Raw genomic sequence first — 12,705 nt, forward strand, 5'->3', positions numbered from 1 at the left:
AAGAGCAAGCTCCAAAAAAAGGTAAAAAATAAAAAGAAAACATTTGATTTATGTCTTTTTTTCTTACAGAGAATGCCTATTTTACTCATTCATTGTTCTCCTCCATTTTCCCAGAGCAAGCTCCTTCCCCATCCTCCAGCCCCACGCACAAGGCTGCCATAATAAGATTAACAGCGTTCTTGCAGTCGACTTACTGCGGATTCCTGAAAAAGACCCCCACACCCACCCACGGACCTTGGCGTAAAACAACATTAAAGAGAAAGCAGTCTGGAATTAATATCGAAACGTCAAAGTAATAACAACCATCTTTCCTAATCCCGTTTCTTTTCCCTGCAAAAGAAGCAAGGCAGCAGGCGGCAGCGACAAGGACAGCAAAGAATGGCGATGTCTGCACAGCTAGCCCGAGGGCAGCGCTCGTCCGGCACACTCACAGGGACTCTGTCGGGGTATTTCTTCCTGATTTTCTCCCCTTCTTTTTTCCTGTACTCGAACGGATGGTCTTCCTTGTATTGGAACTTCATGATGCGACACCGCCGAGCCAGCCACTGCTCTCCTTCCGTCACCTATGACCGGGCACTCAGCAAACCCAACGACGCCCGCGCAGCTCACGCAAGCCGAGCCCAGCGGAGCGCGGCTCCGTGCCGTGCTGCTGCGTGACGTCACCGCGACGTGCCCTCCCCTTCCGGCACGGTCGCCATTGCAGCGGGGTGAGGGCGCTTACAGCCAGGGACCGCGCCGCCCTCGCGTGTGTCTGTGGTGGGCGTTTGCTTTTACGTTGGGTTACTGTGCGTTTCGTTGTGTTTTTTTTGGTGGTTTTTTTTTTTCCTAATGGTAACGATTTAAAAGAAAGAAAAAAATCCGCAGAAATACAGCCGCCAAAATAAAGATGAAGTGCGTGACTCGGGTTATCCACGCAGCCGCGCGCCCGTCCCCACGCACCATCATGAGGTGTCCCCGTGCGGGTGCCTTCATGAGTCTGTTTTGTACGTGGTTGTGAGCTGTACAGCGGAGGAAAAAGGAAAAAGAGAAAATAGAAGGCTAGTTGAGGTGTCTGTCCCTGGTGTTAGCTGATCTGGATTGTTCTGTTTATTCTCTTTTTCCAGTTAAACGGCAGGGAGAAGGGGCGAGTTGAGGAAGAGGGGCAAAATGTGTTTTGTAACGTGTTTTTAGAAATAGTTGATTTGAGCAAGTAGAAATACCACGTATTTTAGAAATAGAGTTGTTGTATTATGTGGTTAATTCTTGCAAAACTGTAAAAGCTTTTAGATGTTAATAGTGTGGAAGTAGTATTGTGGACTAGAAAACATGTTGTAAGGCTATTCTGTTTTGACAAAAGGCCCTCAGCAAAAGAAACACAATAATGAAAGCTATGACCTCCACACAAGGTCGAATTGTCTTACTGTAGGACTAGGTTGGGATGCAACAGGCAGGCGTCAAGATTCTCCCCTCTATCCTCCTTATCTTCTATAACGCAGTGTATATTAATAAAAAACACGTTAACACCCCATTATATATCACTAAAAGATAGGTTGCCAAACTTCTCTCTGTCCAAGGACAAACAAATGTCCAGAAATAATGGCCAGGTGCTGAGTGAGCAAACATTATGATTTTGGTACCTATAAATTACTTACAGTAGTTATTCTCAAACTGAGCATGCATCAGAGAGGGAAGTTCATCTAGAGTACAAGGGAGGAAGACCACTGGATCAAGTAGAAGGCTATCTGTTGGACTGTCAGGATGCTAAAAGGGCGCTAGACAGTATAAGAGACCATGGAATAGAAGACTGGTAACCTCATAAGTCACAACATGAGATAAGCGTATGTATGTTAATTGTCTCAGATGTAATTGATGAGTATGTACTATCTGTAGAAATATAATGGACTTTGAATCATATAATCTTGGAAGTGCTTACGGTTGAAATGTTCCCAGTGCTGCTAAGAAAGAACACCTGTCCTAACAGTAATAAAACTTTGCTGTTAAGTTCCTACGCATAGATTTCTTTGAATCACAAGTATGTCGCATAACATCCCAGGCCAGAGGCACATTACAAGCAGCATGTGGTAAAGGGATTTGACTGCAAAGAAGTCTAAACAGCCAGCCAATTTTTGATGATACACACAGGAGTATCATCTTTTTTTGTTTGTTTGTTTTTTTTTGTTTTTTTTTTCTGAGTGTGGCTAGGCTCACAATACTGACCAGCAAAAGAGAAGGTGCTGAAGTATGGATCTGCATGGTCAAATCCGTACTAAAAAGAAAAGCTGCTGCTGCCCTGGGGACATTGAACAGGAGTGCATCAAATAATTATTCCATTGCATGCTTCATCCATAGAAGTGGAACTTTTCCAAGCATGATGTTTTATTTGTGCAGCAGTTTTGGTAGTAGCGCTGAGTGTTGTGTGGAATAGTAGACTGCCTTAGTATAAGGCAATACTCAAAGGCCACATCAGGGGCAGAGGTAAGAGAATGCAGATTCACTGTATTCAATTCAACCCTGTGCTAGCCTGTTGGCACAGAATGAATATGAGTAGGAAAATAGACAGTTGCTATTTTGCAGAGAGTTGTTTATCATATACTGCCCGCCACCCACCTTTGCACTCTAAGCCCATTTCTTCTTGAATTCAGGGGTATATTGGTAATGCTCTCTCCAAGGCCTGGTGACTGCGATCTCTCATCTTGCATGAAGGAAAGATATGGAGGAAGTACGTTTACTTAGAAGCAGATACGCGATGACAGTGGCAGTTCACAGATGATCTTGCCCAGTGAATGCAGGCGGGCATGAGATAGAAATCTCACCTACACTTATAAATTAGGCATTTGTACCAGAGTCCGTCACCTTAAAATGCCTTCATAGTGTAAGGTAATAAACAGGCAAGTTAGATGTGGTTTTTCTCACCTGACGTCTGTTTTTGGAGGGCTAAAATGAGTCTGTCCAGTTATGTCCCTCCTCCTTCCCCCCGACTCCCCAACAGCTCTGCCTCCTCCCAGAGAACTCTGGCAGATGCTTTAGTGCTTAAGTAGTTACATGTCCACATGGTGCTATGACCTCCAAGAAGTATGTGCCAGATTCTCCTAAGGGTAGAGCAACCCACAGTGGGAATGGCATGGATCAGTGTGTCCCAGCCTTCAGTAGTTCACATACACAAGGTTAGTACAGGAAGCATCACTAGCTTGTTTCTCTCTTTCTGTCATTAGACATTGGAGCATTTCCCCATAGTTGCTGTTAGCGTCAGAGGATCTGAGAAGGGTGACTCAGAAGCGAGGCATTGATTTTGTTTAGGCCAGGAGAAAAGGCTGCCTTCATGCCATAGTGCTTTTCTGTAACACCCACGTTTGGCCTCCTTTTTGCTTCCTAGTCGCCTGCCACATAACAGTTGCTAAATCTCCATGTCTGTAGATATGTAGATATGTCTTCCTCAAGAACAAAAGAGAGGAGGTAACTGCATATTAGCTAACATCTAGCTTGAAATTCTGAAACAAACCAGAGAGAGTCTTGGCATTTTCCCCTCCTCTGGTGCCAAGACACGACCGGGTGTGAATATCACTCGGTAACCTCTCCTCCCCACAACAAATCCCACGTGACGATCGCAAATCCGTCGCTGAACTCCCGCCCGGTGACGCAGCCCGGACGCGCCCCGACAAGGTCGCTCCTCCCGCTTCCCGTTCCTCCCGTCTCCTCCTCCTGTGCCTCAGTAAAAACAACCGGGGTGCTGGGGCAGGGGCGGGCAGGAAGATGATACATGCAGGAGCAATGTCAAACAAGCGTCTGACTTATAGTTCTTATTAAAATGTCAACCCACGGGCATGTGACAAACCCCCACATTAAGGGTCTGCGTGCTAGAGAGAGGATCTGGAAAACGGATTAGTTATTCTTTCACTGGACTCCAGGCACAACGTAGTTCACAGAGTGGCTAAACAATGAACTTTCTTAACCTGGAGTGCCAGAAGTATAGTGTTTATGTGGTATAGTGGTGTGTTTATATATCGTGTGCTTGGCGCTTCACTTCAGGGATTCCTCAAGCCTTGCCAATGCTGTAGACGTAGAAGCAGGAAATAAAAATATTTACACAGAATCCAGGGGAAAGGGAGGGGGCTGTAGTCCTTACTGTGCCACACAGCACTCTAGGAGCGGTGCTTTGAGCTTTGCAGTGTTCTACTGTGAAATGTAACTAGCTTAGAAATATCCACGTGACTGGATAAAATTCCCCGACTTCAGAATAAAAATATCCCTGTTATTTTCTTATTTGCTTTATTTTTCTTGGAGATGCCATGTTAGGTGGATATTTCCCAGGACAGTTCCTGAAACTGCTCTTTAGTTGTATCAGCTACCTGTAAATCAGGACTCACTCTTTCATTGATATCTCCACTTAGGTGATTATCCTATCTGTATCACCACAGACTGACCTTTTAAAAAATCTTCAGTGCAGGCACATCCAACCAATGACCCACAGATTGCACGTATCCCATCCCAGCCTATTCTGCAGCAGACCTCTGCCCTGTTCTACCAGACAAAAATATCCCTCGCTTCCACATCTTATTCATGTCTTTAGTTTTTGGCAGCACATAAATTTGTGAGCAACTGTTTTCAAAGGTGAATTACAGGAAGAGCAAAATTAGACGAAAAATCTGTGATGAACATCTTGAGAACTCACTAAGAAATGCAACGACTGCCATCAAACCAGACTGATAAATTAGTTTCACAAAAACAAGTTCAAATATGTCTCTACTCTTATGTTTTTGTTGCTCTCTTTTTTAATGTTTTAATGGAAATATTGGGAATTAAAATAAGTTTAGTTACTTGTATATATTAAAAATATTAGGACTGCTCAAAAAGTAATGCCTCCTATTTTATTATTTTGGTCCAGAACATCAGACTTGGATGTTGATGGTATGGTAGTAGAGGTTGAATCTTCCTGCCAGTATTTCATTACATTTTGTCACCGTGTGACAGATGGCAGCAGACATAGAAGTGTGTATGAAGCAAAGGTGTGTCATTGAAGTGCTCCATACAGAAAAAATTGCACCCATTGACATTCATCGATGCTTACTGAACATGGAGACCAAACTGTGGATGTGAGCACAGTGAGGTGGTGCATTTCAGCAGAGGAAATAGTGGCAGTGGGTCACCTTTGCTGGCACGATTGTTACGAGAGTGGTATGCAGGCTCTTATTGATTGCTGGTGAAAATTGATAGCTAGTGCTGGTGACTGTGTTGAAAAACAGTGTTTTGTAGCTGAGAATTTGCTCAATCAAATAGTGTTATCGTGCTCTTTTATTGTGCTCTATTTAATGGACTTTCAGTATCCCTGTTTTAGCAGAGAAAAATATCCTTTGCTTCACAATCACATTTTATTCATGTCAGTGATTTTTGGCAGTACACACATTTTGAACAATTATTGTCAAAGATGAAGTACAGGAAGAATAAAATTTGGTCAAAAATCTCTGATGAATACCTTGAATCCTCACTAAGAATTGTAGCCACTGCCACAGAACCAGACTGATGTGTCAGTTTCAGAAAAACAAAATCACAGAATCACAGAATGACCTGATTTGAAAGAGCCATCAAGAATCATGAATCTCCAACGCCACCATGACAGGCAGGGCCACCAGCCTCCCCATTCAATACTAGACCAGGCTGCACTGGGCCTTGAACGCCTCCATGGACGGGGCATCTACATCTCTGGGCAGCCTGTTCCATCACCTCACCACTCTCTTGGTAAAGAACTTCCCCATGATATCTAACCTGAATCTTCCTTCCTTTAACTGAAAACCATTTCCACTTTGTCCTGCTGTTATCTACCCTTTCAAAGAGTTGACTCAAATATCCCACTGGTTTTAAGGTTTTGTTCTTTTCCTTTTCAAATTTAAAGAAAAAGTATTTACAATCAGAATGTTTTTAACTTATATATTAAGAATAGTGTATATTGCGGGCTCCAAAAGTGATGCCGCTGTTTGTTGCTATTATGTTGACCCATAACATCAGAGGTGGATGTTAGTGGTATGGCAGTGGAGGCAGAACCTTCCCACCTTCCATTACAATTGCAATGCACCTTCCATTGCATTTTTTTTTGCTGTGTGGCAGGTAGCGACAGAGGGATCATCTGAGAAAATAGTGTCTGACACAGAAGAGTATATGAAGCAAAGGCGTGTCTTTGAATTCCTCCATGAGGAAGAAATTGCACCCACTGACATTCACTTGCTGGATGTTTATGGAGACTAAACAGTGGAACTGAGCATGGTGAGGTGGTGTGTTTCAGCTGTGGTAACAGTGGATCATCTTCACTTGTTCAGATTTTTATGAGAGGAGCACGCAGGGTCTTGTTCCTTGTAGGTGAAAATGAATAGTTAATGGTGGTGTCTATGTTGAAAGTTAGTGTTTTGTAGCTGAGATTTGCTCTGTTAAACAGAGTTATTGAGCTCTTTGTATCAACCATAATATCCATGGACATAAATAGGAGGCATTACTATTGGAGCGACCCACTCGGCTCAAGACAATTTCTACTCACTGAATGCAGCCCAGGCAAGCCAAAAGGTTTGATGCCCATGAGATCTGGTGGCTGTTGGTCTGCTTTTTCTTCTAATCTATTATTTTATTATATAAGTTGCAAGAGTAAAGTATTTTCTCTGAATTCACTCGTCTGAAATCACTTTAGGAAATCCTTAACAAATGAAGTTATATCTATCATTTTTGTCACATTATTTGATCTCTTGCCGACAAAAGACCTGTTACAGTCTGTCACAATGAAGTGTGAGTCAAATGGAAAAAGATGTGAGCAGATGGAAAAGTACATGAGAGTTAGACAATAGTGGCTCTGGTCGAAGGAAACACTCAGATCAGCAGGTAATATCCAGCTCTCAGTACAAGTGACACATTATTTTTTCCTTGAAATGGAGAACAGAGATAGCAAAGGTGATGTGATGCAGAGGAGGAGAAGGAATAAAACATTTTAAAGCTTCCCTTTTTTACTGCACATCTTATCAAAATTACAAAATCATCATAAACATTCTTTTAAAATATCCATTCTTGTATTACTAGGTTTGGGAAGAATTCCAGCAGTGAGATTGCTCCCCTGTGGAGAACGACTGCCATCTCATGCTAAATGCACGCACAGCTCAGGACTTGGCCGGCTGTGTTCTTCCGTAGGAAAAAAGGGGGTGGAGACAGTGCAGGAATGGTATGTTCCAAGTGAAAATGTTTGTGAAGGCTTCCAAGAAGTTTCTGGTCTTAATAGGTCCAGACACATTTTCAGCAAATGTCTCTGCTTGTTTCAGGCCTTTACTGTGAAGTAAACAAGAGTCTTCCAGGAAATGTTCTGCAGCGTGATAGAGACGTCAGGATTGAACTTGACTTCAGAGATCAGCTGATGAAATAGGTCACACAACTGGATGTTTCACGAACAGTTATTATTATTTCAAGTACTGTGTAGCAGAAGAGACATAAACTTATATGTCATTTATTTATTTTATTCAAGTTTATCTATTACTGATGCAATTAACAAATGACTAGGCAATTCAGGGGAAAAAAAATGGTGAGCTAGGGAACTGAGACCTGCATTAAATTTTTTTCTTGGATACAAAATTTCTGTGACCAGCCAAAGTCTGGGACACAATCAGAGATCTTTTAGTTGTTCAATTCTGCTTTATGCTATCCTTGGAGATATCTTACCAACATTCCTTTCTAGACCCCTTAATGATTGTAATCCCAATCTTTACATTCCTAAACATATTTGGCAACCTGGTCCTTTCTCTCCTTATCTGCAAAATGGCTGTATTTCACAAGGAGTGTTGTGAATATCAACATATTAAAGTCTGTTATGTTTTGGGTAGTATAGTAGGAAGAGCTGTGCAGTCACTTCACATAGATGTTTAGTCTGTGACCTGTGCATACATATCAACATTAACATATAAAGTAACTATATATATATATATATAAATATACACATATAAAGTATAACTAAGGTAATAAAATAAATAATGACTGCTTATTATTTGGTATTTGATGTTATTCTTCTTTAATGTTTTCAGCTGCAAAACCTGGGGTACAGGCAACACAAGTGTAATTCAGATGTCATTTTGAGTATCTAATTGAAGTAAACTTTTTACAGTTAGTCCATAGGATTGCTCATCCAAGCAGTTTGATGAATATCTATTCATGATTAATAGTATCTGTATGGATCAGGAAAGACTCACAAATTATTTATATCTGAGAAATGGCTTAAATGTTTTAAATCATCTTACTTAGTCTGATCTGATTTTGACAGCAGTGGTAGGAATAATTAATAAGTGATACAATCTGAAGGCAACTAAAACATAATTAAACTTTATTTTAACAATAGAATACTTTCTTCTCCTATTGTTTGATTTGTTATTGTACACATCATAGTTTCAATTCAAATACCAGAGCTTATAACTGCTATTTCAGAATTGCTATATATCATATTCAAAACAAGAGTGTATTCCCTCTATATATCCTGTAGAGCATTTAGGGAACTGTAAATACTACCAGTGTATGCTATCTTTCGCCTACCTGCAGATTGTGTACACGTAGCCTCTTTTTTTATTATTTATATGAATGGTTGGCACTTTCCCAGAGTTTGGTTTTAATATTGTTCTAAGACGTTTTTGTATTGTTTTTCCTGCTCTGAAAACCTCTGCCACCCCCAGGAAATTTAGGCTGGCGGCAATCAGAATGAGGTAGTATCTCCCTGTAGGTATCCAGTACCAGCCTGCAAGGCTCAGTACTTTGATCCTGCTGCATGCTTGTATGTGCAGTCAGTGAATCTAGTGATGTGTGTATATAATAAATAGATCCAGGGATTGCCAATGGTCAGTTATCTCAAGGTGTAAAAAGGAGATATCCAAATACGGTGTATCTAGAACTATCTGGAATTTTTGTCTCTTTTTTTCCCTTTCTCATTAGATTAAGGAGATTAATCTGATATTCCTAACCCTGACCACAAGAACTACTGTCTGAATGTTACTATTCTGTATTTTACTGCCATTCAGTAAACGTAAGGACTAGTGTCCTGCAAAGGCTGGCTGGGCGTCCTTGTCCTCAGCAGATGTTTGCAGTTTTTCTTTAGTCGCTGGATCCAGGTCTAGCATTTTCTGCCCTGCCCTGGCAACAGTGAACCTGCTCATGTGTAGAGCTTCATCGTAGACTGGAGGAGTGTCTGATGCTGTGAGGGGTGGCGTGCCCTGCGCAGTGTTGTGGGAGTGTGCCACCGCTAGTATCCTCCTGGCAGCTGGCCCAAATACCGAATGGAGAGCTGAAAGGGAGGAGATAGAAGCTATTTGCCTCATCCTGAAAGCACCGTACAATTACAGTGGGACAGGTATATTTGCAGTGCAGAAGCTTTTCTCCCCCCATGGCCAGAATGAATGGGGAATGAAGCCCCATCACAACATCCCATAATTACTCTTTCCTCTAAGGCCATCAAGGATCTTGTAGCTGCCCTTAGTCCACCCAAACGTGACTTATAAACAGTTCACCATCTGACCATATTTGCTACATAAGGCCTGGTGAATACCTTAATTTGTGGTATTTAGATGCCACATTCCCAGCACCCATATGCCTGTCTAGGCATTTTATGGTGCAACCCCTACAGTGGGATGTTCTGAGGTGCTCAGTATCTGACAAAGCCCACTCACAGGTAATGGTGCTCTGGAGAGTGCTGTCGTGATCGAAAGCAATGACAGTGACCTCATAGGGTTGAGGACCTGATTCCTCCCCAGTCTGATGGCAGTGAGTGAAACAGCATCTCATGCAGACAGAAACCAAGCCGCACAGCAGCAGCAGTCCACCTATCACAACTACCAGCCTGGAAGAAGAGAGAAAACTAAATATGGACAGAAAGATTATTTTGGAGGGGGCATATTAAAATCTCTCCTTGCTTAAGGCATAGCTAATGTCAAAGCTAGACACAATCACTTGGAGCTTTTTCAGTAGAGTTTGACAGTCTCCAGAGAAGGGGATGTCATGGCTCTTTCAGGCACCAGTTCCTGTGTGACATTACCTTGAGGTAAGCATTTTGTCCTTGTCTAATCAGTTTCCCTGGATTCAGTTTGGTCCATGACCTCAGATCCTTTTGCTATGCACCTCTGAGGAAACTCTGGTTCTATCTTCAATCTTCAATCTAGACCTACCTTAGCTAGGAAAACATCAGTTAAGTTCCTTTCTCCCTACCTTTTAGCCTCCTCCAGGATGAATAAACCTTGTTCCTCCTCATACATTATGTCCCCTAGCCAGTTTGTTGGATCTAGTTATTGTTGCTCCCGTTTGTCAACACCTCTTTTTAACCGGGGAAACAAAACTGAGCTAGGTATTCCAGAAGTGTCCTTATGAGTTACAAGTAGAGGGGAAAAATCATAACTCTCAATGTGCTGGCTTCACTCTTACTCTTACTCACTCTTGCAGCCTTATAGATGCCCAACAACTGCAATTCTTTTTCATCTCATACTGAATTACTAAGGAATCAGAATGAAATTATTAAAAAAATGGGCCTTTTGAAAGGCATATAATGACACGAAGTCTGTATTAATATTATGCTTACAACTATACATGAAATTGAAAAAATGCCTGTGATGGCAATTCAGTGTTTGTCAAAGACAACACAATGACTATGGGGCTGCCTTGCTACTGTAGAGCATTACAGAGCATAGAGGGGAAGTGGAGAGTAGCATCACACTGGAGTGAGTTACAAGATCCTATTTAATACCAACACTATTTGCTGCTATAATTGCCCAGTGATGCACATATTTTAAGTAATCATATGCCATCTTACCAAATGTACCACAGACGGATCCACTCTGTACCTGAACAGCTGAGGAGAAAAAATTAGTTAGACATAGAACAACAAAAATGGAACAACTGCATTCTCTTTCAGCTCCCCTCACACTCCTCACTTAACCTCTAGCTTGTAAATGGCACAAATGATGAAAAACCCACAGTAATTCATATAGGAGACAGTTGTCCAACCTCATCAATCTTCCTGTTAGAGGTGAGTTCTTCTGTTTGGCTTTATCTCTTAATTGTTAGCCTGATATTTGAACTTAACCAAGTCTGTTTTCACACCTTAGGGATCTATATCATGTACTTTCTAAAATTCCTTACTTTAAGATATTTTTCACCATTTAGTCTGTCAAATACTATTGTTTTACTTTCTTTTTTTTCCTGAATTTCTGTTTTATTCTTTCTTGCCCTACACGTTGGGCACATTCTGGATGCTGTGTTGCATGTTCCTTTTGTTTCAGTCAGCAGACCTTTCCTGTGCATTTCTTAAATGTATTTTTTAAATCAAAACAGAATCCTCATTTTTCCTCCTCCCTCCACCCCCCATTTTTTTTAGAGTAGGTAAAGTGGTTCAAATTTTTCTTAATCTCCAATCTGAACTTTCCCTGATACAGATTTGTGCCATTCCTGCATCTCCTTAATTTGTCTTAATTTCTGTTATTCTTATAAATGACATCATCAAGGCAGTATATTTAAAAAAACAAATCTTCAAGGAATGGTCACTTCCAAATTTATAACCTCAGCCAATTAAATTTACGCAGAAGGCTCTTTATCATAACAGTTATCCAAATAGGAAGCAGAAATGATACTGCAGTGTTGAATAGGTAGCAATCAGTGCATTTCGCCTTGAAAGAAAGGGACATTTTATCTAAGTTTTCAACAGTTACAGTGTAAATAAGCTTTTCCGGAAAATGTCTGCCACCCTGTCATAGCAGTTATGTCTTTGTCCTTCACTGTTTTCTTAAAAGAGTGCAATACCTACAAATACTCACAATTCAGCATTGAGACACCCTTCCTCACTTCTTACTTCGGGAAACTAGAAGGAGAAAACAAGATATTCAACCTTCATCTCTGCTACGTAGACTGTTACCAGTCTATAGAATTTTCTATGAAAATGAGTTACTATTATCTTTAATAATTTTCTTGTATATTCTGCTCTAGATTTGAAGTTACTGTGATACTAACCACACCATTTTCACATCTTAACTTCACATAGTCAATAAAATCCTACTCAACATTATTCCCAGTGAAGACCCCAAGTTCCTTCACACTGATCGCAACTTTCCCTTTCCCCACCAAAAACTGTCATGCTACACATATACATCATTCTCAGTGCTCAAATATTTGAAGCCCTAAAAACTTTTGCTACATATTATGCTCCTGTCTTTCTCCTTCTGCCTCGGTACCTTGATTTCTGTGTTACCATCCCTGGAATTGCAGCAAGTATTCTACTCTCCGTGCCTACCCTTGCTATGTCCAACTCTTTCTGGTATTGCAGAAATTCCTGTTATCATCAGTTGCTAACACTCCTCCAGCTCTCCCACATAACTCCACAATACAGACCACGTTAAAAATAACTTGGTGTGACTTACCCATAAGAAACATCCTAAAACAAAGCAGATAATGACTGAGTTATGCATCCCCATGGGGTGGATCTGTGGCCTTTTGCTGTCTCAAGCTACTCAATATCTTTTCTCCTTCCTAGCTTCTGTTCATCCTCTCCAGACCACTGATTAGGAGAAGGAGCAGATTCCTTCTTCTGTGTCGAATCCCATCTCTTCTTCCCACTCTAGTTCTTTCTGTCTGCCTCTGGGTCTGTCCCTGGTCTCTGCTCTTGAAGTTTTAGCTTCCCTCTTTTTTCTCTTTGTCACTGACAGCTCTTGTTTGTTTCTGCCTGTCTCCTTTGGTTATTTTCTG

The 12,705-nt window shown here is 41.2% G+C and overlaps 2 protein-coding genes and 1 long non-coding RNA gene across 4 annotated transcripts in view; 1 reads left to right on the forward strand and 2 right to left on the reverse strand.

Moving 5' to 3' along the window:
* Positions 1-621, reverse strand: part of GABARAPL1 (GABA type A receptor associated protein like 1) — a 9,723-nt gene extending 9,102 nt beyond the window's left edge. Inside the window, exon 1 of the mRNA XM_003202626.4 lies at positions 432-621. Coding sequence (XP_003202674.1) covers positions 432-521 — 90 coding nt within the window. The 5' untranslated portion in view covers positions 522-621. The remainder of the gene's footprint in view (positions 1-431) is intronic.
* A 68-nt stretch (positions 622-689) lies between these two features.
* On the forward strand, positions 690-7,910 carry LOC109369116. Its single transcript, XR_002117789.2, has 3 exons — positions 690-756; positions 7,033-7,171; positions 7,269-7,910. It is a non-coding gene; the product is annotated as an uncharacterized LOC109369116 (long non-coding RNA).
* Positions 7,911-8,023: 113 nt separating this feature from the next.
* On the reverse strand, positions 8,024-12,705 carry TMEM52B (transmembrane protein 52B). 2 transcript variants are annotated; one of them, XM_003202667.3, is made up of 5 exons: positions 12,381-12,705; positions 11,781-11,824; positions 10,781-10,819; positions 9,648-9,817; positions 8,024-9,265 (listed from the first exon to the last, which is right to left on the reverse strand). In XM_003202667.3, exons 1-5 carry the CDS (start codon positions 12,432-12,434, stop codon positions 9,015-9,017), a joined length of 558 nt encoding a protein of 185 aa, XP_003202715.1. In that variant the 5' UTR covers positions 12,435-12,705; the 3' UTR covers positions 8,024-9,014. The 2 variants fall into 2 exon arrangements, 1 of the variants encoding a protein (XP_003202715.1); XR_004161501.1 differs by lacking the exons at positions 8,024-9,265; positions 9,648-9,817; positions 12,381-12,705 and adding an exon at positions 12,195-12,274 and having other exon boundaries at positions 10,780-10,819.

Source organism: Meleagris gallopavo, chromosome 1, assembly GCF_000146605.3.
Source record: "Meleagris gallopavo isolate NT-WF06-2002-E0010 breed Aviagen turkey brand Nicholas breeding stock chromosome 1, Turkey_5.1, whole genome shotgun sequence".
Taxonomy (NCBI): domain Eukaryota; kingdom Metazoa; phylum Chordata; class Aves; order Galliformes; family Phasianidae; genus Meleagris; species Meleagris gallopavo.